General features: G+C 45.2%; 1 protein-coding gene across 2 annotated transcripts in view; it reads left to right on the top strand.

Moving 5' to 3' along the window:
- abr (ABR activator of RhoGEF and GTPase) overlaps window positions 1-26,036 on the top strand; it is a 114,382-nt gene that overhangs the window by 10,675 nt on the left and 77,671 nt on the right. Inside the window, exon 1 of one of the 2 annotated variants that reach the window (XM_049016773.1) lies at window positions 19,356-19,802. The exons of the other annotated variant lie outside the window; for it this stretch is intronic. Coding sequence (XP_048872730.1) covers window positions 19,742-19,802 — 61 coding nt within the window. The 5' untranslated portion in view covers window positions 19,356-19,741. Of the gene's footprint in view, window positions 1-19,355; window positions 19,803-26,036 lie in introns of those variants that run through there. 2 annotated transcript variants of the gene reach the window in all.

Here is a 26,036-nt window from a genome sequence, read left to right as displayed (position 1 = left end):
TGTAAACCTGCTGCGGGAGATTTCACTTGTCACGTTTGAATAGTAAGCTAATAAGTGATAAGACGATGTCAGAGGAATTGATGCGCAATTAATCCGTCACTGACCAATCAGTACTGCCGCTCTCTATACACAGTTTATAAATGAAAGTTTAACGTTTTCAATGGAATTATGGAAATAAATCAACTTTTTCATGATATTCTAATTTTTTAGAAAGCGTCTGTGTAACCGGCCTGAGCCCCCACCAAGCAAGCCTGAGGCGACAGTAGCAAGGAAAAACTCCTTCTACTAGGAAGAAACCTTGAGAGGAACCTAGACTCAAAAGGGGACCCCATCCTCCTCTGGGTGACCAGGGTGCATGAAAATGTATTCATATTAACATTAGTTCAAGATTAATGATAAATTTATCATTTTAAAGAAGTGACAATATAAAAATAGTCTGAAAGTATTGTTGCTTCGGCCGCATGCTAAGATCCACTCGGTAACATTAAGCTAAAGTTGGTTCAGTATTAAATTGGTATTCAGTTCAAGTCCATATAATTTAAAATTGTTCAGCTCAGAAAAGAGAAGAAAGAGAAGAGTTAGTGCCCTACACCTCATCTCGGGCAGTACTAAAGTAACTATGGCAGCCTGGCTAAAAGGGAGACCCGGAAGGAAGCACAGACATGAGGGTTTTTAGGGCTGTTGGCGTCAAGTCACACTACCGTCAACAACTTGCGAGAGTGATCAGTGAGAGTAACAGGACGACAGCACCAATCCCCCCTTTCACCTTTAATATTAAATGACCATGAACCCCCAGATCTCACATTCACTTTAAGAAAAGGGATTTTAGTGTCCAAAAGACTGACTAAAGAGCCTAGACTTAAAAGCAGAGATTGTTTTTGAGTTCCGAACGCTAAGAGGAAGTTTACTCTATAACTATGGTGCTTTATGAGCAAATGCTCTTCCTCCAAAATTGGCATTCTTTATTCTGGGTATTCTGCATCTTGCGATTGAAGCATGCGAGTTGGAATGCAGAAACACACACTGGCACCTTCAATCAACGTAGAATAAGCCCAGATTGTAGGTAAACATTTTCTGAAACATTTATTCAGTGGAGATTGTAAGGTAGCAAGCAGACATCTTTATGGCTTTAATAATAAGAATATTTAGCAGCTAAAAGTACAAAAGATATTAAAAAGCTCTCTGTGCTAATGGTAATTTTAAAAAACATGAATAGCCAGGATGACTGTTTTGTCTTCTCTGGCAGTCCATCATCCAGAATAGCGCTTGTGTATTTCCTCTTCAGGAACTTATGCACAGCCCTAGTGCCACTGTGGTATGCCTTTGAAACTTTTCATAGTGTAAAACCACCGTTTTGTTTAGTGACAAGTTGAACCACTCCCATAATTACATAGTGATATCATAGGATATCATAGTGATATCAAACCTCTTATCCTACTGGGTTGTGGGGGGTCCGGGGCCTATCCCGGAAGCAATGGGCACGAGGCAGGGAACAACTCAGGATGGGGGGCCAGCCCATCGCAGGGCACACTCACACACCATTCACTCACACATGCACACCTACGGGCAATTTAGCAACTCCAATTAGCCTCAGCTTGTTTTTGGACTGTGGGGGGAAACCGGAGTACCCGGAGGAAACCCCACGACGACATGGAGAGAACATGCAAACTCCGCACACATGTGACCCAGGCGGAGACTCGAACCCGGGTCCCAGAGGTGTGAGGCAACAGTGCTAACCACTGCACCACCATGCCTTTTAGAAATCGTATACATCATAATTTCATTAAAATAATAGAAAGAAAACAGTGCGTTGATGTAAAATATTGATGTCGACACACTTCACATTTTCAGTGTTGACGTCATCTGCTGCGTCCACTAATTGCGGCAGCCCTAGTTTAATCGCAGTGTTTCCATGCTGGCTGTAGGTGGTACTCTGTACAGTACAGTGTTTATTTTCACGTATGTATTTGTTTCCCGGGGGGGCAAGGGAAATGGTATTTCAATGGATTGTGCACTTGTATGGGTGTGTTGACAATAATGAACTCTTGAATCAAACTATTATCAGGTTCCTGCATTGGATGCTCACCTATTCTGTTGCAGTAGCCAGTTTCTGTGGTGGTTGTGCCCTTTCACTCCTGACCCTGATTTGCTTCTGTTCTAGTAAATTCTGAGTGCTTTCAGTTTTGATTTTGACTGCATTATGGTGTTTATGCAGTGCTCAGGGGGAGGAGATGTGGCTCAGCGTTTTAACACGGCATCCCCATTGTCCCTGTACTTTGTTTTGCTCATTTTGGTCCTGTCACTAAATGGCACTCACCCCCCCACCAGCATTGATGATTTATGTTGTGGTTTGTCTGTTGAGGGTGGAGGGCACTGTTTGCAAGCATGTGACCACATGCTCAGCAGTCATGTTATGGTCCACTGTGGTGGTTAAGGTCGGTTTAGTGGTGGTTACTGGTATCAGTTTAAGGATTTCCCAGACTGGTATGTCTGCTCTGCATGGGGTTTCTGGTGAATTCCAGTTAGTCTGAATTGTAAAAACTGTCACCAATTCTGAATGAAAAATTAATATATAAAGGTGTCTCCAAATTTTGTCTGGTATTCAGTGCTCTTCTGTTTACTTAGACCTAACATTGATGTCGTTTTTGGTGTGGATTCCATTTGCCTGATCCTCCGCCCATTGTCAGGGGCTCCGTTTTGGATAACAAGTCTCTGTTCTTGTTGAACACATTCTTAACTCTTTCTTGGACAAGTAATAGCTGACGTTTTTTGGAGTTGTGGGTGATGTCTTGCATCCCCTCTGTTGTGGGGAAAACTGTGCCGATAGGAAGATGCAGGCCTGTCCCAACTAGCTGTGAGGGCCTCTCGGACTGTAAATGAACCCAAGTCTGTTGAATGAACAGCAGAAAGGGCCTCATTCTTAATGCTAGCCTGAGGCCCTCTGACTGAAACCTCAGCAAGCTGAGACTGGCTATAGCACCTTGGCTGCCATAGCAACCTGAGGTGCAGGAAATGATGCATGGTTTTGTGGTAAATGTATGCAAATAGTTGTATAGTATGATATATCTCTCCTGTGGTCCATTAAGGCCCCTGTCTCATTTCTCCTGTGGGGTAATGTATTAATATGCTTAAAATAAAATTAAAAAACAGTTATTTGATGGGGAAATACCATCTGTAGTGTGGGAGTCTGGGAGTCTGTCTTTCCCGGCACAGTTTCCACAGGCATTTCACCCTCAACATATCCCCTCCCCCCGCCCAAGCAGTCAAGCCAACAGCTAAAAGTCTGTAACCACGGTATCAGTCTACTTGTCATCTGCTGTCTCACATTTAAGGTACAAAGTAAAGGTACGCTTTTCCACCGCACGAAGTATGGTACTTTTGGTACGGTACTTTCAGTACTCTTGCTTTTCAATTAAGTACCATTACCAAAAGTTCCAGTACCAAAAGTGCCAAACCAGCTGGGGTACTCCTTTGGTACTTTGGGCTGGGACTTGAAACACCTTTGACTGGTTATGCAAATAGCCTGCTGCTGAAACACAATACAAGCAGCACCTTGAAAACAGTTGCAAACTGAGAAAGCAATGATAAACGAGGTGAAAATAATAACAATATTTTGTATAATATACTAGAACAGCACAGTATTGGAAATTTTCTAAGTATTACAATTTGATTTTGTTGTAATGAATATTGGGGTATTTATATATAAAAAAAAAAGTGTTCAACAAATTTCTCAAAAATCCATCTATTAGTGATTTAAACAGCAAAGATGAAAATGACTACTATTGTCTCAGAATGCATGCAGCGCTCATGCAAAAGTAGGGAAGGCAAACTTAAAACTGATTTTTAAACATATACTAGATAATCTTGAAAAGCAATAATAATTAAATTGCAAAACGCTTGAGAGTCTCTGGGGAAAGTAGGAGAGCTTGTTTTGATACAGCTGATGTAATACAATGCAGAAGAACCGTTGTAATTTAGAATGATAAATGAAGTAAAAAAAAAGTATGCGATTTGGTCATAAGAACATGCACAACAAAAAGATCTGGATGACATGAAAAGAAATTTAAGTATTTTGTTGAGTATAGTAATACAGCAGGCATATGGCGTGCTGTCCTAGTGATGTGATTTTGTTATAAGAAACATTGGGGTATTTATAAAACAAAAAAGGACTTTATAAATTTCTCACAAACCCATCTTTGAGTGATTTAAATGGCAAGGATGAAAATGATTATGATTGTCATGCAGCACTCATGCAAAAGCAGTGGATGTAAAAGTTTAACTGATTTTTCAACATATACAAATCTATAAAAAGAACAATTAAAATAGCAAAGCTTGCTAAGTTTTTTTTTTTTTTTTCCCTATGGCAGAGTAAAAACATTTTAGTGAAACTTTAACCCCTGTGCTATAATGTCCGTACAGAATTGAAAGTAAGAAAAAGCCTTATTTTAATATAGCTGACTAGTGATGTAGGAATTGAATGTGCATAACATGCAGTGTTGGTATTAATATTGCACATCATTCAGCCGTATAATATACAAAAGCCATTTTTTGAATTCAGTACAAAAAACCCTGCTTCACGCTTTGATGTTATTCGGCAGCAATACCAGTTTTTACGCCAGTGGAAAACCAACGCCTTGAAGTACCGTACTTTTGGTACTCGAAGTACCAAAAGTTCGGTACCTGGTGCAGTGGACAAAATGGCCTTAGACAAACTTGCAGACAGCCTTGCAGACTCGCTACTTAGACCATGTTTACCTGTGGCTGTTGTAATAGAAATGGTGTGATTTGGTCTTCTGGCCATAAAAATATCTATGCATCTGTATGTATGCATACATAGAAAAATGGGTATATGTGTAGATTAGATGTTGATAAGATACAAATGTAGAGCCCAGTATGTGTGAAGTTGAGTAGCGCTAGAGATGCAGCTGGGTGCCGGTACCTGCTGGAAATCAGAATTGGTAAACAGGAAACTTGCCACTGTTTGAAGAACTGTCAGTTAGAGCCCCTGCTTCAAACCACAATGATCTTTAAATGCTGCTCCTTGGGGGGGGGGGGGTTGTAGCTATTTGTGTGTATTTTTTAATGTGAAAAATAGGAAGTCTAATTCGGCAGCAGAACATGTTTTTCTGGACCACAGCGGCGGTGCCGGAGGGGCACAGTGCCTCTTTGTAGAACGGCTCAGTGTGGTGATGCTCAGCCAGTGCATAGTCTTTCACTTCCCCTTCCCTCCTCGCTGGCGGCTGAGTGGGGGGGGGGGGGGGTTTGGCTTTTAAACAGGTCACAGAAAGCCAGCAAAAATGTCACACTCTTCCCATTCAGCCATGGTCATCTGCACAACAGGGAACCAGTGGGCTGACGATCAGAAGCAGTGGGCCCAGTGGCGGAGTTAATCATGAATCAAACCATGTATTTATGTGGAGCCCCTGAAGTTGCCCACAAATAGTCCCTACACTAAATATTAGTTAAACATATTCCCTGTTTAGGAGATACTGAGGCAGCATGTAATGCTAACCAGCTAGCTAGCTACGAGTGTCCGATTCTACTTTCAAGCTAGGTTTTAAAAATGCATCGATGTATCAGGATGAGTGTATTATTTAGATAGTGATTCAACCACATTGATCCATCACATGACCGTTGATTTTTGGGGTAAAATCCTCCTTAAAGATACTTCTGCTTCTGGCTTTGTGTGCCCTTGCTTTGACATGAAACTAGCACTTGAATTTTCAAAACACAGGATACCAGGGGAGGGTTCATGAATATTTATAAATGAAGTGCTACCTGATGACCATTGCAGTAGAATGCTTTTGGGAGACTCGCCACTGTTCTGGTCAGTGTTGAGCAATTTTTTTTTTCTCGTTAAAAGCATCGAATGATATTGCCGACTAGTATTTAAACTTTATCAGTGTTCAAAGTTAGCAGCACCAGAGATGGCCTCAGCAGTGTTTGGTCCTTGAGCAATGCCCTTAACCCCCAGGTCCGTGGATGCGGCAACAGGTGGCTGCCCTTCACGGCCAGCTTGCTCACCTACAGAGAGCAAGTTGAGGGGACGCGTAAAGAGAATTTCCCCGTGGAGATCCATCCATCCATTTTTCAAACCGCTTATCCTACTGGGTCGCGGGGGGTCCGGAGCCTATCCTGGAAGCAATGGGCACGAGGCAGAGAACAACCCAGGATGGGGGGGCCAGCCCATCGCAGCTCGTGGAGATCAATAAATTAATCAAATAAATATCAGTTATCATAAAGATGCCTTTGCTGAAATAATGGAGACGGTTGCACTGGATAATCAGCCATTTTCCACAGTAGAAGATGAAGGATTTCATGGGCTTATTTACCACTTAGAAGTCATCTTAAAATACCGGCCTGTGTCATTTGTATAATTCATTACATTGTTAGATTTGGCTCACAGTTCGATTTTTCATTTTCTGCAGAATAAAAGAACAATGTAACGATGTTGGGCGGTATACCGGTTCATACTGAAAACCCTTTTTTTTATTGTTATGATATGGATTTTTCTTATACCACAATACTGGTTTAAATAGCCTACACAACGTTCGGAAAGTGGCGCAGCTGGAAACTTGTAAAAATGTACCGTGAAAGATCAGAAACGGAAGATATAGCTGACGCTGGAGTTGAAAATAATGAGACATTGGGGTTGTCAAAAAATCGATTCTCAGATAGTAATCGATATTAAAAATGAGCATCTGATCAGATACTCATTTTCACCATTATTGATACCAACAGTGCGGTTTTCACTTCATTCGCCACATTTCACACAGCACCACTACTGCGCAGGCCTCCTCTCAATAACCACTGAAAGAATTCGCGCTGGTTAACTCACACATAGCAAGTTCGCCGAACATGGCATATGCTGCAGTTGAAGGCACTTCGGAAGCTGCCTTATTAAAAAAACAACCACAAAAGTGCCGTTCAGAAGTATTTTGCAAATGAGCATGGAAAGACTAAGGATGTCGATAAGCCTCGATACAAACAGTGCTACAACGTCGTGGCGACAAAGTCAAGTACCATGTCAAACTTGGTGAAGCATCTTAAAGACCGACATCCCGGTCTTTATGAGAAATTTCGCGAGGTCAGTAAAGCTCGCGTTCCAGTCTTACAAAAATGTTAACTTGGTTAACACCTTAACATTAGCAGTTAATCTATAAGCAGTTAGCAAAAAAAACGATATAACTTTGAAAAATACCGTGATGTAAATTTTTGGTCATACCGCCTAGCTCTAGACGTAAAGTTATTCCGCTAATCTGGCCGACATGCTCAGCAAGCCTCACTATCAACAAAATGATTTACACACAATATGTTTACATGCACAACTAAGTTGAACTAAGATTATATAGACTACGCCATTTAATCGTACTACTATACTTGTCTCAGTATTAGTGATGTGTCGGTCGCGAACGAAACGGCTCTCGGAGCCGGCTCTTTGAAGTGAACGATCGGAGCCGGCTCCTGCCTGTGAGCCGGAGTCAGAGCCGCTTTTTTTATTTCTCTATTTTTTTTCAAGCTGCACGGATTGGTCAACTACACGATGCGCGTCTGCTCTGAGCAGGACGGGGAGGGGCGGTGATGCAGGGTGCGTTCGACTTGGGCTTTAAGTTTTAAGTCGCCTTGCTCTCGTGAGGTTTTTGTACCATGTGACATGGTCATGGGTGGTGACGTTTTGCAGCGCCGGCTGAAGTCGGACAAAAAAAAATCTAAGCGTGATGCATTGCCTTGGGACCAGAATGCATTGCTTTAAGCCAGCGCTGCAAACGGCTGCGTGAAGTCGAACGCACCCATTGAGAAATACAGCAATCGCAGGCACAGACAGAGAAACAAGAGGGAAGGAGACACGCGTGACAAAATGAGTGACTGCAGGAAACGGAGTGAAATTTGGATACATTTCAATTACATTGATAATACAAAAGCAGTGTGTAGAGCGTGCAGGGGTTAAAATCTCATATCGAACAGGCTATAGAAATAACATGCATCGGCACCTGAGAACTGTACATCCATCAGTGCAGTGGGAAGAAAAAAGACAAGCAAGTGAACCTGCTACTAACGAAAGTGACAGTTTGTCTACTGCAACTGTTGAAAGTGCCAGTTTGTCAGTGTCTACACTGTCATCCAGTACTGCACCACAACCACCTAGACCTACAACCTAGAGCTCCTTGAGACAGTTTGTGCAAAAAGCTATGACTCCAGTAAAACAACACAATTGATGAGGAATTGGCTAAAATGATTGCACGTGATTTCCAACCATAGTAATTCATTTCACGGAAGAAGATTCGGGGTTTTCTCACTACTATTATCACTCGTACCCGGTAAAATGGCCTCTGCCTCTTTTTCTTTTATGCGTACCTTGGACAATGACGTCAAATTAATGCGACCCATTGCGATCTGATTGGAAGAACAGATACAAGATCAGAATAGCATAACGAAATAAAGTATTTTTAATATAATATAATTTTGACAGCACGGTATTGGAAAAATTTCAAATATTATAATGTGATTTTGTTGTAATAAATATTGGGGTATTTATGAAACAAAAAAGGAGTTCAACATAAATTTCTCACTAATCTATCTAGGAGTGATTTAAATAGCAAGCATGAAAATTATGATTTTCACAGAGAACGCATGCAGCGGTCATGCAAAAGCAGTGGAGGTAGACTTTAAACTGATTTTTAAACATACTAGATAATCTTGAAAAGGAATGATCATTAAAATTGCAAAACTTGCTAAGTATTTTTTTCCTTCAACGGAGTAAAAATGTTTAAGCAAGGTATTGTTATAAATGTTTTAGTTGTTATTAATATTGCACATCACCCCACCCTATAATATATTGCAGCCATTTTTTTAAATCAGTACAAAATTCCCTGCCTTACATTTTGATGTAATTTTTCGCTGGAACCAGTTTTTACACCAGTGGAAAACCAGTACCTTGAAGTACCACACTTTTAGTACCTTCTTGAAGTACCAAAAGTATGTTACCTGGTGCGGTGTAAACCCGCCCATAAGTTGAACGGTGAACTGGACAGGTTTATAGTACTGTGCTTTCTGTACATGCTGTACCTCCTCTGCTGTGCTCCAAGCTTCTTCTCTGTACCTGCTTCTTCTGTTACTTCCGGGTCAAAGCCCAGGGGGAGGAACTGTGGAACATGCACATGTCTATTCATGCAGGAGTAAGACGACTTCCAACTGCATTATCTGAACGACTTTAAGAAATTCGATTTAGTACGATTTCAGTCGGAGTAACATTTACATGTACTTTAAAAGTCCGGTTTTAGTCGGACTGACACAATAATTTGATTTCCTTAGTGTGCTTGTAAACGTACTGACTGACTTATTCTCCATTTGATAATAGCAAATCAATGTTCCGAAATTCCACTTTCTTTGTATTGCATTACTAATGTGTAACTAAATTCCTGTAATACTTGTGAATATTTTTTCAGTTAACTTAAACTGAAACCTTTTATTATGAAAATAATCAATCAAATGGAATTGTCATAGAAATTAAAGATCTCTGGTGCATTGAATTGTTACTTCAATAATAGTAATTGGCCCTCAGGCGTTTTGATTCAATGTTTACACCCCTATTGGTAGTTGTGTATTTTGTTTTTGAACATATTTGGGGAGGCAGGAGGCTCTGAAATGACCTTTTGAATGGGATACCAGGAAGAACAAACCTGCCTCCATGTGGGGCCATGCCTACCTACACTTGGGTCGATGTGCCTGAGATGTCCCTGGGCGTTCTTGTCTATGGTCCCGAGTGACTAGCAGCTACCCTGTGTGGTGTGGGTGCCCGGCCGTTTCCTTCCGTCTTGCTGCATCAGCATTCGTTTCAAGGTCTCATGGCTCTTGCTTAATCTGTTAGTTGACTTCCTCATTGAGGAAGTTGCCTGTGATGGTTTTGCTGTGCTGTTTCCTGCGACCCCACAAAGCTCCATGGGGCAGTGGATGGCCACACTACTTCTTTGTTGTCCTGGATCACCTGGTGACTGATTTCTGGTATTGCTCATGTTTCACCCCAGAAATGCTCTTCAAGTCATGATGGTATATTTTTTTGGTTAGCAAAAGATAGGATACTGGCATTTAAGCAGTTTAATAGGTCATTGTGTGTGTGGGTGAGTAAGGGAATTGAAGTGGAAAAATGTAGGTTTAGAGCTAAGACAGTGGACAACGGTTTTTAGCCATAACCTGAAGGTTGCTGTTTCAGATACCAGCAGGTCCCCATTCCTGCAGTACACCTGAAACACTTCAGTAACGTTAGATAAAAAATAAAAATTGTAATTAAATAAATTTGGGAGGTACTGTAACGAGTGTCCAAAGATACAAGTGAATATTGATATAGTTGTGAACAGCATCCTCTTCTGGACAGAATTTATATTAACATTTGCAAACAGATTATTTGGATTCTTTGCAGAAATAAAATGACTTTTATGACGTTACATTGGTGATTCATTTTAAAGGGCTAGAGAAGATTAGCACATCTATTCTGAACAGGGGAAAAAACAGGAGAGCAAAATGATTTATTCCATTACATTTTGATTACATTGTAATTGAGTAAGTCATCCCATCTGGCTTTTTTCTTTGTTTGCTGGTGTGAATACTAAACTGGATAAGTGGAGTCTGGATTGATGCCCCCATCTGGTCCATATATTCAGATGGATGCATGAATTCAATGTTTCACACAGGTCTGGAATATACTTTTAGTGGTAGCTTGCGGAAAAGGCCGGCATTACCTGCCGGCGCACAAATGGTCTTATCCAGTGGAAATTGCAGGGTCTTTGCTGGAACATTCACCCAGTGGTTTATAAAGCTGTCTAGGACTGCAGGCCTTAAGCTGAAGAAGGATCTTAAAGACCTGAGGAAGGAGGCAGAACAAGGGCATTTTTGGCTTTGGCTCTGAAGAAAGGACAAAGCATTGGGAAAGCAAGGATCCTAGTGCTGGCTGCACGGAGTAGTAGGCACCATCCCCTCTGCTGCTCTACCAGCTCGAGATGTTCCGGAGTTAATGGAGCAAAACTTCAGGGAAAGGTGGCTCCCGGCTGACAACACTGCAGCCAGCGCAATGGCATTGTTGGGTATTTCTGCTTGATACACCTCCAGCAGGTGGGCTCACCTGTGCTCACATATGACAAACAACAAATATGTGTGACCTTTAAGCCAACGTTTTGATTTACTGAAAATTTCTATTAATTTCTCATAATATCTCATGTACAGCCCTTCCATCCTTATATCCATACGGAAAGACAAAGTTAAACATAATAGCATGCATTTGGGAATTCCTGTGGTGCTGGTTCATTTATTCATATTTTCAGACATGCAGCCAGGTGTTCCCCTTTGTCTGTTTCTCAGGTCAGTTTTAAATTGACTATGCAGAACTTAGAGGTAATATATTTAGTGCTGAAAGGAAGAGAAAATGCACTTACCTTGTTCATGGTTAATCAAATTACTTGCCTAACCTTAGTTAGCCTGTCTTTCTAACAGCCACATCCCGAAGAGAAAAATATTGGGGCAGCGTGTGGCTAAGCCTGTGTGCCTGTAATCAGTAGGTTGCAGGTTCAAACCCAGCCTCAGCCTGTGGGTCCATGAGCAAGGCCCTTAACCCCCAGCTCCCTGGGCGCCACTATGGGTGGCAGCCCTTCGCAGACAACTTCCTCTATGAAAAAAGAGCAAGTTGTGGGAGGCATAAAGACAATTTCCCTACGGGGATCAATAAAGTATCAATTATAATTATAATCGTGCATATTTTGAGCCAGGACTCTTGGCTGCATGTTGTACAATGGACAAGTCATGTGTGCTAAACACACACTTGAGTCTTTCAGCTGCCAATGCAGCATGCGGCTTTCTCTCACAGAATTCGAAGCCATTACCAAAGTTACCTGGTCCGTGCTTGTAGGGGTCTGGGATTTCATTATATTGTGAATGATTACAATGCACAGTCCTGCTTCAGTCCTGACCGGACTGCTCCCTTCTTCCTGTGACTCGCACATTCTTTGCTAGCATTCCCGATGGGCTCCTCAGCCCCACAACCATAAAACTCTGCTGGCCATGAAGTTCTGTCATCCTCAGATGCCTACGTGGTGTCGTGGCATACTGCCCGCGAATCATGGCACAACTGCTAATGGAAAGGCATTGTCAGCTGTTTCCATCTTGTTGTCCAGTGGCTGCTCATGTCGTGGTGGGGGGGGGGAGGGGTGTCGGCCCCCAATCTTGCATTGCCTCCCATGCCCTTTTGTCAGGACTGACTGCCACCGGGTAGTTACTCACTGCCTTTCCCGTCTGGCTACACATGTTGTAAACGAGCCGACTAGCAAAGGGAAGTGAAGCTTTTGTCACAAATATAGCCAAGTTTGAATCACCTTTCTGTCATTGTTGCATAATTTGGGAATTAATGCAAAATGTGCCAAGTAAATCTAGAGAATGACATATCACATGTATGCATCAATGGATTTTATTATTATAGGATAATATTATACTGGTTAAATTTGATGACACCAAGGTGGGTGATATAGCAGATACTGATCTAGCAGCGGAGAGGCTACAATGGGATCTGGATTTAATTAGCGACTGGGCTGATACCTGGCAGATGAAATTTAACGTGGATAAATATAAGGTCGGCATTTTGGTACAGTGGTTAGCACTGTTGCCTCATACCTCTGGGACCCAGGTTTGAGTCTCCGCCTGGGTCACATGTGTGCGGAGTTTGCATGTTCTCCCCATGTCATTGTGGGGTTTCTTCCGGGTACTCCGGTTTCCCCCCACAGTCCAAAGACATGCTGAGACATGCTGTAATTGGACTTGCTAAATTGCCCATTGAAGTGCATGTGTGAGTGAATGGTGTGTGAGTGTGCCCTGCGATGGGCTGGCCCCCCATCCTGGGTTGTTCCCTGCCTCATGCCCATTGCATAGGCTCCGGACCCCCCGTGACCCAGTAGGATAAGCGGTTTGGAAAATGGATGGATGGATAAATATAAGGTAATCCATGCAGGGAGCAGAAATATAAAGTACAGATATTTTATGGGTTTCACTGAAATAAAGGTAGCTGATTACGAGAAAGATGCTTCCATGTCCCGCTTTCGGCAGTGTGGGGAAGCAATAAAAAAGGCCAACATCTCTAGGTGTGTGGAGTTTAAGTCAAGGGAAGTGATGCTACGATTATACAATTCCTTGGTAAGACCCCACGTGGAATATTGTGTGCAGGTTTGGTCACCATACCTTAAGAAGGACATTGCTGTCTTGGAAAAGGTGCAACGTAGGGCTACGAGAATGATTCCTGGTCTTAGAGGAATGTCTTATGAGGAGAGGTTAGCTGAGCTGAGCTGAATCTGTTTAGCCTCGAGCAAAGGAGACTAAGGGGGGGGGGTCGTGATCCAGGTATATAGGATTCTAACAGGTCTGGATGCTGTTCAGCCAAATGGCTATTTCAATATTAGTTTAAATACTAGAACATGTGCCCATAAGTGGAAATTAGCAGGAGAACATTTAAAAATTTGAGGAAGCACTTCTTTATGGTTCTATTTGGTTGAACAGCATCCAGAATCTTATATACCTGGATCATGTCCCCCCTTAGTCTCCTTTGCTTGTTGCTGAACAAATTCAGCTCAGCTAATCTCTCCTCATCAGGCATTCCTCTAAGACCAGGAATCATTCTTGTAGTCCAATGCTGAACCATAAATGTACATTGCCACGTTCCCAGCAGAGGGTAGTGCAACCACTTGCAATAGTAGCTGTCTTTCTTAGTGAATAATAGTTCAGATTAGTGCAACCTCACTAGATATTAATAAATTCTGTCCCGCTCATTGGACCTTGTTCAGTGGCATTTGTGGAAACATTTGGACCTGACTGATGGTATCAGTGATAAATGGATTTCATTCTAACGGGTTTGAATATTTTGCCTGAGGTTACAGATCATGCTTCTAAATTGCAATCTATGTGGCTGTATGTAAATATTCAGTTGTGTCACGTTTCGCCTCGATCGCTGGAGAGCGGGTGATCACGCAGGTGGGCAGAAAGGCAAGCAGGCAGTCAGGATCGGGACAAAACGAGGGTTTAATTGGGGAAACCGAGGTGCAGGGAACATCAGACGCTGACTGACATCAATGACGGACAAGGGGAACAGGTAAGACCAGGACTTAAATAAGACAGGACCAATCAAAGTAAATGGAAAAAGCTGGAGACAATCGGGAACGAACACATGGATAAGCAGGGGGGCGTGGCACACACGAGGAGCGGACAGGCCGGGCATCACAAGTTGCACAAATGTATTTTTTTTTTACTTCTTCTTCATGATTTATCACACCTATGAAGCAGTTGAGATTAATCTTACTGTGGATGTGGGTGGCGGGTAATGGGGTAATGGTGGAAATTCCATCATTTATGATTCTCTTCACCAGACCGTGTCCTGGTTTTTTTTAAAGGTACAGTACTGTAGTCCTGCTGATCACTGGACCATCTGGCAAGTTCTGCTGATGTTACATCATGTCATGTCATGCTCTGATGGCACAAGATGCAGCTTTGATATGGAATACATTGCGCGGAAATTCTCTGGGAGTTTACTATTTGTACCGAAAAGGGTTTATTACAGAAAACAGTTCATTATGTTGAAATGCTCACTGGGAGTTATGGCTCTAAGAATTTCTATTCATGCTAAACTGAAAGGGCTTATTATAAAATCTTATTACTGATTTTTTTTCTGGTAGGAATAAACATCAATGTTGAATCACTGATTTACATTTTTTTTGCCTTTCTTCTCCCTGTAGGATTACTTTGTAAAATCGCACATGATACATAAATGTGTACATACATAAGGACCTATTTGAGCTCTTGTCACGTGAATGCTTGAGTTTAATGCGTACACAGCTTCAGTTTTGACATGAGTGCAAATAATTTTCTTTGGTTGAATTGCAGTTAAAAAACACTTATCGATATTTTCCAGTGCCCTCTGTGTGCAGCCCAGCCTCTGAATCCACCCCTTGCTGGCACAAAAGCTCCTCCCTCACAGGCAGCCCCATCAGATTACATGGTGTTTGACCTCAGTAGATCAAAGTGATCTACTGATCAAAGTAAATCATTCGTTTTCTCGTAAATATTGAGCTCCTAGTCGGAAATTTCAACTGGAATGCCCCTGAAGTTAATATCCTGACTCGTGAACTCGGACGAATCGACGCAACCCCAAGCTTAGAATTCAAGATGGCTGCGACCTTTTATCAACAGCAGTGAAAGCTGTAGTTATATACTGTTTATTAGCACTGTCTTATTTTTGGCTCATTAAATCGGTTGTACAGTCCAACCTTTATCTGTGGACTTGTTGGCATTGTGCATTATGTGCAAAATACCACGTAATGTGCTGTTATCCACTGATATTGCTAGCAATTAGCTGGGCTAGAACTGAGGCTTGTTGTCTTCGTGTCCCTCTGTCTGTCCCTACTGGCCTTGCTGTCTTTGTGTCCCTCTGTCCGTCCCTACTGGTCTTGTTGTCTTCGTGTCCCTCTGTCTGTCCCTACTGGCCTTGCTGTTGCGGTGTCTCTCACACTGTCCCAGCTGGCCCTGCCATCTCTGTGTCCCCTATCATTGTCCCAGTTGGCTGTGTGACCCCCACTTCCCTATCGCCATCCTGTCTGGCCCTGCCGGTGCCAGGCTTGTCTCACCATCCTGGCTGGCCCTGCCATCGCCGTGTCTCTCTCGCCATCCCAAACAGCCCATGCTTCCATCTCATTGTCTATGGGTCTTACTGTAAATGAAGAGCTCTTTATATTTCGCTCAAGAACGGAAGTAAGATGAGACCATCTGGCAGGTTCAGGTGTTTAATATCGAAATGTAGGCGAAATTATGTCTAGTATTGAATACAAATGCACTCTTCCGCTCACTCCAGTCCCTGACAGAAGCCCCTGTGAAGCAGGCCTTGTCACTGAGTGTGGTTCAGCGGGTGTGGAAAGGCACCAGGTTTCCATAGTTGCAAGGGAGCCTTGATGGGGACGACAAAGAGCGAGTTGACTGTTAGCGGGATTGTGGTCGGCATGTCCCACTGCCCTGGAGAAGACATTGCAGGGCCAAGCAGATCTTGGCAGGGAAGCACATGCCCTCAGAAGCTGTAATGATCAGACACTTTGACAACCCCATATACCGGTGACTCTCCTGGTGAGAGAGTCATTGATGTGGACACAAATGGTCAGCGTGTGTCTGCTCAGGAGTGTGGGTCTTTTCTTTGGGTAAGAGAGAGAGAGGGAGATGTGCAGGAGCAGCATGACTGCCAGCCAGTCTTAGTATCTTCTGAACTGGTGGCTTGGAGCTGGGGGTGGGGGCAGGCAGCTGAGATCAGAGGGGTTGTGCAGGTACAGAAGGGGCTCTAAAGTAGGCTGAGAGATTGGGGAGGGGTTGGTGGGGAGGGCAGGAAATTCAGACAGTGCTCCTCAAAGTCATGGGAGAGGGAGGGGGTGAGGAAATGTGTGTTGGTTTTGTGTGTATGTATGTGTGTGTGTGTGTGTGTGTGTGTGTGTGTGTGTTTTGAGTGTTGTGAAGTATACAAGCCACGCAGTTCTGGGAAGCTTCCTACATATCTGTATGCATACCTGTATACAGGTGAACTTCCCACCCTCCATCACTAGAGGGTGGTGTTTTAGTTTTTTTTTTTATAATGCTGGTACATTTCCGGGGCCCTGAACACCTCTCCTGAGATCAAGTCTGCTCCGTACTGCCCGGATAGGATTCCTCACAGTGTGTCTGCTGGTGTGCATGTGTCATGTCAGTGTAGCTTCTAAATAAAACACCAGGTATATTATAATCCTTGTCATCATTCAACACATTAGTCATATCTGTCCCGTTTAAACTGCTGCGTTTTACATCAGTGCATGTGGCCCAAGGGTACAGCAGCCAAACTTGTGACCATCTGTCATGCTGCATGTCTGTGTGCTTTATATTTATACCTTCAAAAATAGAAATATTAATTGTTATTGAGTTTTTTTTTTTTTAATTCCCCTCTGGTCATGGCACATACATACCACTCCCGCAAAGCCTGAATGTTACCTTGAACCCCCCCCAACCTACCCTCAGTGCCACCCGCTAATTTCCCGTATCACTGTCCTTTAATGATGCTTGTCTACCGGCGCAACCCACATCCTCTTACCACGCAGCATGGCGGCAAATCAATTTTTAATGGTGCTGAGTTGGGGGGGTTTTCTTTGTTTTACCTTCCCGTGGCGGGGGGGGGGGGGGTGTTGGTAGGACTTGTATGCAGGAGAAGAAAATAAAAATGCCGCCTGTCTGGATACCATCGACTCATCACTCCTCTTCCACTATATCTATTTTTGACTGTTTCCAGAGGCGAAGTGGGAAGATTTATTTTTTTATTTTTTTAATTGGTCATAATTGTCTCTTACCCTGGCTATGTCTGTCTGTGACAGCATGTGGACAAACACATCACTGTTCCCAATTAATTGACTATGACATTGGGCAGCCAATCAGAAGACTGGAGTTAAGTGCCTTCTGTTTGTTTCCACGGTACCCCGTCGACTGCATGTTCCAGCTGGCACATCACATAGGAGGCAACCCTAGGCTGTTAACTGATTGTAACAATTTTGGATTGGGGGGGGTCCTTCTGTAAGCTTTTGTGTCCTAATAGTGGCTGCCTATGGTTCTTCAAGCTCTATCAAAAACAGGATGGGCTGAGTTGGGGGCGGGGAGATCGGGGCTGTCTGTCAGGCACACATCTCTCATGGTTTGCACGGACACCCTTTGCCAATCACAGTCTCGATCGGGAGAAGGGGGTGTGGCCAGCTGACATTAGCATGCAAGTAGTCTGTTTATTCATTCGTATTCTGTAAGCGCTTACACCGATTGAAGTCTCTATGAACAAGCGAGTCCAAATAATCCGAATGGCATCCAAATAAATATAAATGTAGTCTAATTATGCATTGAGTACTCCTTATGGTGCAGTGTCAATATACATATTCCTCTTTTTAATGGCGCTGGTTAATATTTTATGACTGCGTTGAATAAATTTAGCACTCTGGATCTGTTCTGAGATCAGCCGGGGGAAGGATTTTCTTTTGTTCTGTTATTTTGTGGACACTCCAGCACACAGAGGAATCTATCTCTTTCCATGAGTGTTGTGTACTGAGGGCTATTCTGGGGTCCCCTCCTCCTCTGAGTTCATCCTCACTGGGCGATGTCATCTCCGTGTCCTGCTGCACTACCATCTGCGGCTTGTGGCCCACGCACAACCCCACCCTGGCTGTTTAAAGGGACCCCTGAGTGCTGATCGCCCCTTAAAGCAGTGAATATGAAATAGGTGTCGGATCCTCCTTGTAGAAGGGCTGTATTGGTAGACTTAACAAAGGAAGAAATGCCCACTGATCCCTGCATTCAAATCTCTTTTGGTGCTTGGAAACCGCCTTGGGTGAACATTACATTTCAGCAGGCTTGAATTATTTGTAAAGTCATTAATTCAGAATTACTTTTTTGTGATAATTCATGTTTTCTGTTTGCGGGGGGGGGGGGGGGCTGTCATTTTCATGAATGACTCTTTGTGGCAATGCGTTTCATTTAATGAACCTTTCACATATTTTTATCCTGTCAATCTACTGTTCTGAAGCTTGTTCAGTCTGAGTTTGTCTTCTGCCAACAGACACTTGGTCAGAATAAGAAGCTGGGGGCTTCGAGTAGCTTTTGAGAGGTTTTTTTTTGGGAAAGTGCACCTGCTTAATTTGGTGTCTTAGTGTGGCTTGGGCTGGGGGTCAGTGTCAGGAAAGATGACATAGCCTGTCATTGCGTGAACAAACATCTAATCCGCCCCCCACTCCCTGCTTCTCCTTCCTCTCCGCTCTTTCCTTAGTTGCCCCTGCACCCCCTCTTGCCTGACTGTCTCTGCTTGGGTGTGGTAGGGGTGGCAGACGGGCCCCTTTCTTCTTTCTGCCCCCCCTGCTGAAATGCAAGCCGGCTGCTTTTGTTTGTGCCCCCTGCCCTTGGGCTGGGAGGATCCCATTCCATCCCTCCACCCCACCCCTCGCTGGTCCGAGAGCGTACCTCTAAATCATTGGAAATGGGAGCCATATTTTGGCACTGCATGCCAGCAGGGTCTGAGGGTGCGTCAGGCACAAGTCCAGCAAAGCACTCCCCCCCCCCCTCCCCCCCCCCCCCCACCCCCCCAAATGAGTGATGAGGTCGGGTTCCAGCGCACGTCTTCGCATTGTCCCTGATCCGGGGATGCCCAACGACTTGTCTTCACAGGTTTGTTTTGGTAGGAGGGTTGGGCTGAGTGAGTGAGTGAGTGAGCAGGGAGAGAGAGCGAGAGAGGGAGGGAGATCGGAGGAGTAGGAGGCAAAAGGGAGGGGTGAGCGCCTGTGAGGTAGTCCACAAGATTGTGCGAGCAAAGCCCTCGCTGCCGTAGCAACGCTTGTATGTGAACGCAGGCTGCTCCTTCAGCTGCTCCGTGCATCTGCCTGGCTCTCCGTGCAATAAGAAGCTCAGTCGTGTCCAACGCACTCCTGCTTTCTGGTTTTCCTTCCTCTAACTGCTGGATCTCTGTTTTCTATTTTTTTAAGTTTGTGAGCTCCCCCCCCCCCTTTCTCCATTGTTGTGTTTATTTTGGGGGCTCCTTTGTCACCCTGAGATGAGCGCTGCCTCTTGGCGCTGAGCAAAGAAGAAGGATTCCCAGCTGCACGTCGCGGTGGGGGTTGGGGAGAGAGCGAGGGAGAGAAAGAGGAAGAGAGGCGGAGAGAGAAGGAAGCAAAGGGAAAGAACAAGCATGGAGCACCTGAGCACTCGTAGCCTCCCTCGGCTTTCATGGATAGACACCCTCTACAGCAGTACGTATCCTTGCTCCCAAAAGCCTCTCCTTTAGCCACTGTGAAGATGCCGGGGCATCCCTCATTGCAGCTGGGTCTCCAGTCATCGGCAATGCCAAACGGTGTCGCTGTGTGTCTAGTCTGATGTGATGCCGCGGAAGGCTGTTGGTGCTGTTGCCACTTTTGGCCTGGGGCTGGACTTCCCACTGGCTGCTTTGTCACTTGACTTGAGCCACAATCCTCGGCAGGTTGCGGGTTAGTGTGGGTGCGGGCCCCCTAATGCAGGGTATGCCATGTTGATGTTATAGTGTGATTCGATGCCCAGGCGTAGGATCAGCTGTGTTGGTTTGCTGGCGCTCCCGGGAATGTGGGCTCCCTCTTTTGTGAATTATTGTTCGTATTTTTCTCTTTTCGGCTTTCCGAAATGGTCGCCCTGGCTGCTTTGTCATAGGTGCCTGTCCTGTAGGGTGCCAAGTCTTGTCGATGGCCGAACCTGGTGCTTGTCAGGTGGCGTAAAAGCTAGAACCAGTGGGGGGTTGGGGAGGAGCATTTAGAGCCTGGCAGCCAATCCCAGCACCCACCCACCCTCCTCCGATGCTGACCGATTCCAAAGAAACTGAATGCCAATCCTGCTCCCTCCCAACCTGTCCTCAGGAGACACGATTAAGTTTATGTAACGGCTGTTTTTTTGTTTTTCATTCCGTGTTTCAGGGTTGTAATCCCATGCCAGGGCAGGGTGGGGAAAAGGGCACACCATGTTGTTTTGGGAGTTTCCTTCCGCAACCTGGAAAAAAAACATGTGTAACGTAGCGATTGGTGTGGACTGCTTAGTGTGTGCATGTCAAGAGTATGTTGGGGTCTTAGGGACGAACAGTCACAGCCCCCATCTTCTTCATGACAGATGAAGGCCCTCTGCTTAAATCCAGGTTCCTCTTTTTACTTCTAAGTCTTCATTTGTTGTTAGTGCTGCCAGTTTTGCTCTGATGCATAACTACACGTAAATACATTTCTCAGTATTGTACCTGGTGTCCTTGTACATCTTATTAATACTGTGGTTCCCATTGCGTTCTCACATGGCACAGTTAACGTATGAGTTGTATAGCTTTAATGACTTTAAATTTAAATGACTTTTAATGCCATTATTTATGATTGTAAATTGTTCTGTTGCCCTGCTTAAATAAGCTGTGCTGATTGGATAATTTTTTTAATATGGGGGAGGGACAATGCACTAGAATGGCATAGTAGGAGGTGGCAAGATAAGTAAACGTGTGGATGTTGAGTGGTGTTGACTCAACACTTGGTGTCTGGAGTTGAGGCTTGTTTATTGATAATTTGGTGATGGTCCGTTTTTTGTGCACTTGCCATCAAACTTTTTAAGACATTTTTGGCTTAGGTTTAGGTATAACAGAGTTCGGCATTCAGTAAGAAATGTAAGGCAGTCCCCGTGTGTCCCAGCCATGTTTTTGTTCCAGCGTAATGGTGCCGCGATGTCAGCTGCTCTCTGCTTGTCTTGAGGACTGGCCGTTTTCTCCCGGGCTCCCATGGATTATTTTATCTTATAAACCACCTAGGTGGGCAGTGGGGAACATGGTGTGCAAAAAGCCCAAGGGAACACCAGCCGCCATGTCATGTGCCCTTGTTTCGCTGCGAAATGTGGCCCCTCTCGGAGTTTGTCTTGATACAGAGAGCGAAATGCAGAATTCTTGTCCCGGTTTAGTGTGGACGCTGCTCCGTGGGGTAATCTGCCTATTCAGAAATGGTGGTTATGTAAGCACCCTGTCGACCTCAGCGCCGCTTCCCACTACTGCCCTCTCTGAAGGATGTTTCTGCCGGGGCAGAAAATCGGCGTGTTTTTCTGTATAATTGGAAAGAATTTTGAACAGCCTAAGGGGGCGGCGTGGTGGTGCAGTGGTTAGCACTGTTGCCTCACACCTCTGGGACTCGGTTTCGAGTCTCTGCCTGGGTCACGTGTGCGGAGTTTGCATGTTCTCCCCATGTTGTCGTGGGGCTTCCTCCGGGTACTCTGCTTTCCCCCCACAGTCCGAAAACATGCTGAGGCTAATTGGAGTTACTAAATTGCCCATGGGTGTGCATATGTGAGTGAATGCTGTGTGAGTGTACCCTGCGATGGGCTGACCCCCCATCCTGGGTTGTTCCCTGCCTCGTGCCCATTGCTTCCGGGATAGGCTCCGGACCCCCCGCGACCCAGTAGGATAAGCAGTTAGGAAAATGGATGGATGGATGGATGAACAGCTTAATGATTCAGTTGGGAGAGCGGGTTTCCACAAAGCTGCGGTGGCCCAACCTGTCCTGTCACTTGTCATTCCTCTGTCTTGAGGACTGACCTTACAATATCAGCATGATGGGTGCTCCCCCCTACCACATTTCCCCTGGCACCCTGAAGGTGGCTTGTCAGGAGTGACGCTGCTGCATACTGGAGTCTGGCTAGCCTCCATCCAGGGGGCCACTCGCCATCGGGAAGGGCCTCGGCAAGCTCGCTCATGGACACGTCCTGCAAGATGGGGAAGCACTGCACTGCATCACCTTTGCCCTTGAGCTTGGACCAGGGAGGCAACCTTGCTGGCCCCGTCTTGGGCACTGTCAGCACCCCCTGGCCCTAAATGGCGAGTCCATGTCCTGCCGTTAATTAGCTCTTCTCACCATCGGTAGGTGGTCTGCCAGCCTGTGCCAGCATGTTACGCAATTTGGTGGTAGTTGCTCTCAGCTGTAACTCTACCTACTTTGCCATTGTCCCCATCACTGACCTGGATTAACATTTGCTTCGGAATCACTCAGGGTTCCTAAAGTGTGTTTTTGTCTATTCATTCTTTGTGGGGTTTCCAGACCTGAGTATCTTTATTCATCTTCAATCTTTTGTTTATTCAGGTTGAGCTCAATGCACCTTTATGTTTTGAGTATGAGATTCTGTTCACTTAAATTACCCTATTGCCCATATTTGTAAGTGATTTTGAGGAGTGGAATTTCCTTAATAATGTCTTGGTGTGTTTAAGACTTTGATTTGTTTATTTGTCGTGTGATGTGACCCTCAACAAATGTAATAGAAATTGAGCTTGTTTTGAGGCTGGGCTGGAATGATAATGTTGGAGCTGCTGACCAGGATCCCACAAGCTGCATATTGCTGCCTCGCTTAGAGCTGGACTGGGATCCAGTAGCTGGGTGCTGCTGATGTAGCTGGAGGGTGAAGCTCAGCTGCCAGCATTACATTCAGACTGGTACTGGGTTATCGTATGTTTATATATTCCATCATGCAAATAAACACGTGTGTGATCAAACTCAGTGCCTCTCATGTGACGGGGGATGCCAGCATGCCCACTAGAAAAGCACTGTGCCACTCTAACGGCAATGCACTCACCTCTGTTAGGAGTGCTGGCTCGTGGTCCTGCACCAGTTCTCTCAAGGTGTCTGATCCTCTTTGCGGCCCTTCATCTGCTCCTGGTCCTGACTCTGTGGACTCTGGTACACACACTTTCTCTTATGCTGTATATCTGTTTGGGGTCAGCATCCTTTGGCACCTGGCTGAAGTGGCCTTACAGCATGTGTAAGCTTGGCATCTGAGCAAAGCCTCCTGCAGGTGTCTCCCTGAAAGTACAGCCAGTGGATCACGAGGCCCTGCTGCCCTGGAGGCTCCCAGCCGTGGAGTTAGCCTGCGGCCTGCAGCCGTGATCCTGTTACCAGACACGTCGATGGTGTGTGACCGCAGAGCTCTGGAGCTCCTCTCCTACACCCACTATCGGCCCACGGGGGGCCCATGGACAGCAGCTGTTGTGTGTGTGGGATTGTGTTCAGCTGTCAGGGTAGATAGGGGAGGTTGTGCAACCGGAGACGCAAGTCATAGACATTTAAATGGAGTGCTGTTTAGACCTTTACCGACTTCTGGCTAATATACGGCACGTTATGTTATGCTTGTGTGTAATTTGTGTAGCTCATGAATCCATCTTTAAATCCTGATGTAATTTTGTTAATTTGGATTAAACATGTAGTACCCTCCCTGAGGCCCATCCATCTTGCTCTGTAATGCTTTTTTATTATTCTGTCATGCTGTTGCAATGCTGGGCAGGTGAGTATATTTATTTATTTATTTATTTATATGCCTATTTCCTAGAAGGATGATTAGTAGGGGGGAAACTGAATGATGACAAAAAAGAAAATCTTCTAGTGCAGTGTTTCTGAACTCAGTCTTTGGGGACCCCTAGACAGTCCACATTTTTATTCCTTCCCAGCTTCCAGCACACCTGAACCAAGAACCACAAATACGTTGTACAAGTGTGCTAGGACCTGGAAAGGAGCAAAAAGGTGGGCTATCTGGGAATCCCCGAAGACTGGGTTGAGAAATGCTGCTTCAGTGTTTTATAGTTTATGTTGCAGTAAAAGCGTTGGATCTGGCCGCTATGGGGAAGTGTCTATGGGCCGTCTTCCTACGAATCGCGGCTTGAGAACTGCGCTCCGGGCCAAGATTGGTGCTGACATTTGTTCGTGGTGGGGAGAACATTAGGGCTTATGATGTCTGACGAATGTGCTTCTTCTATTTTATGTTCTCAGTCCAAGAGTTGAGCACAGAATGGTACCCTTGACCTGTATGAATAGAAAACAGTGTGGGTTACCTGCTCAGGCTCAGGAACATCCGTGATTTGTTTTTGTATCATCTGGATGAACATGCCATCAACATGGATTAGTTCACTGTGCCTTTTCATTTGGAGTAAGGAGCAGTTCCCATCATCTGCATCGTCTTCGTCATCATCATCATCATCATCATTATCATAACAGCTAGTAAATGGTCCCCTACGTCCAGTATGTCTCAAAGCAGTGTCTCCCATTCTGGGTTTGAGAACTGCTGTCAGGTTCTGCCCGTTTCCCTCCTAGGTTCCAGTTCTACGTCGGGTTGTGAAAGGCTATAGCCATTTGTACTTTATGGGAAACAAAAGCTTGCAACCTCTTCGATGGAGGGGGAGGGACATGGAGGGAGGGAGGGAGAGCGAGAGAGAGAGAGACAGAACGAGGGAGGGAGGTGGGTGAGGGCTACTCTGGAGTTGGCAGCACATTTGTTCCTCCTCACTGCCCACCTGCAAGCACTTGGTTATTAGCATTGAGTTGCGCTGGGAGGCCACTGCCGAGGTGCCATCCCCTTGTGATGGACCGCTAGTCCTGAACAATGTGGAGTCAACTCTGGACCCGCCTGGCTGGGCAACGACATGGGTGGGTGTGGGCGCATGTGTGCGCGAGTGCGTGAAACACTTGCCATCCTCGGCCTGCTCTCAGGACCGTGGCATAGACTGTGATCACCGAGGAAATTGGAGGCTGTTTCCATGGATACAGAGCGTGCTCTTGTCATGCGCTCCAGCATTGCTGGTCATGGAAATGAGTCACGGAGTTTCTTGGTGTGTGTGTGGTGGGAGGGGTTTAGTCTGTGTCTCAGTGGCTCCTCCTCTAACAGCTGCTACCAAAGCCCCAGACTTGGAGGTGTACCCATTAGCCCCCAGGGCCCAGTGAGCAACCCGCTTGGCAGGAGAGAGTGGAGGATCGTGATTGGCCCAGTTTGGCTGTGGCGAGCAGGCCATGTTTTTGTGGTTGCCAGGGACTCATTGTCAGGAGGGGTTTCAGAGGTACGGGACTCTGAAGAGCCAAGCTGGTCGCTAAGAGCAGCACTGTGTGTTATGTGATATGGGAAGGGAGCACTGGGACCTCTGCCGATCTGTACATTCAGGTAGTGTTCGTGAGCCAGTGACAAATGCAATACGAGTTCAGCAATCTGAGCAGAGTGGTCTCATTGAAGCGCACGCTGGAAGGTCTGTGTGGTGATGCAGAACAAGTGGGACCTCGCATTCATGGCCCAAGGTCTGGAAATGTTTTGATTTGCTGCAAGTAATCAAAATAAAATGCTCAGATTAACGTCTGACGGTGTGAATAATGTGCCAATTTGCTCTCACTGCTATGAGCAACGCTGTGTGTTAGATGGAAGGTTGGTTCCGTAAAGACTACCTCTTCTTTGGATGTGGACGGTTGTCCCCAGGTTTGACGAGACATGAATATTCCCTGTTTATTAGCAGGCAGTTTAGGTCCTGTGAGCTGTGCATTTAATAACCGTGGAGGCTTGTGGCCCTCTTGAGTTTGCACTTTTACTCCAGAGGGCTGGGCAACATAACTGGAGCCCCCTTGCCCGCACACTTGTGTAGGTACATATACCTTTGCTTTGAAAAATTCCTAAACCGATGGAAAAATTTGTGTCAACTCACTGTA

The sequence above is a fragment of the Brienomyrus brachyistius genome, chromosome 6, assembly GCF_023856365.1.
Source record: "Brienomyrus brachyistius isolate T26 chromosome 6, BBRACH_0.4, whole genome shotgun sequence".
Classification (NCBI taxonomy): Eukaryota; Metazoa; Chordata; class Actinopteri; order Osteoglossiformes; family Mormyridae; genus Brienomyrus; species Brienomyrus brachyistius.
The sequence above is the reverse complement of the archived record's forward strand: the minus strand, read 5'-3'. Positions and strand labels throughout refer to the sequence as shown.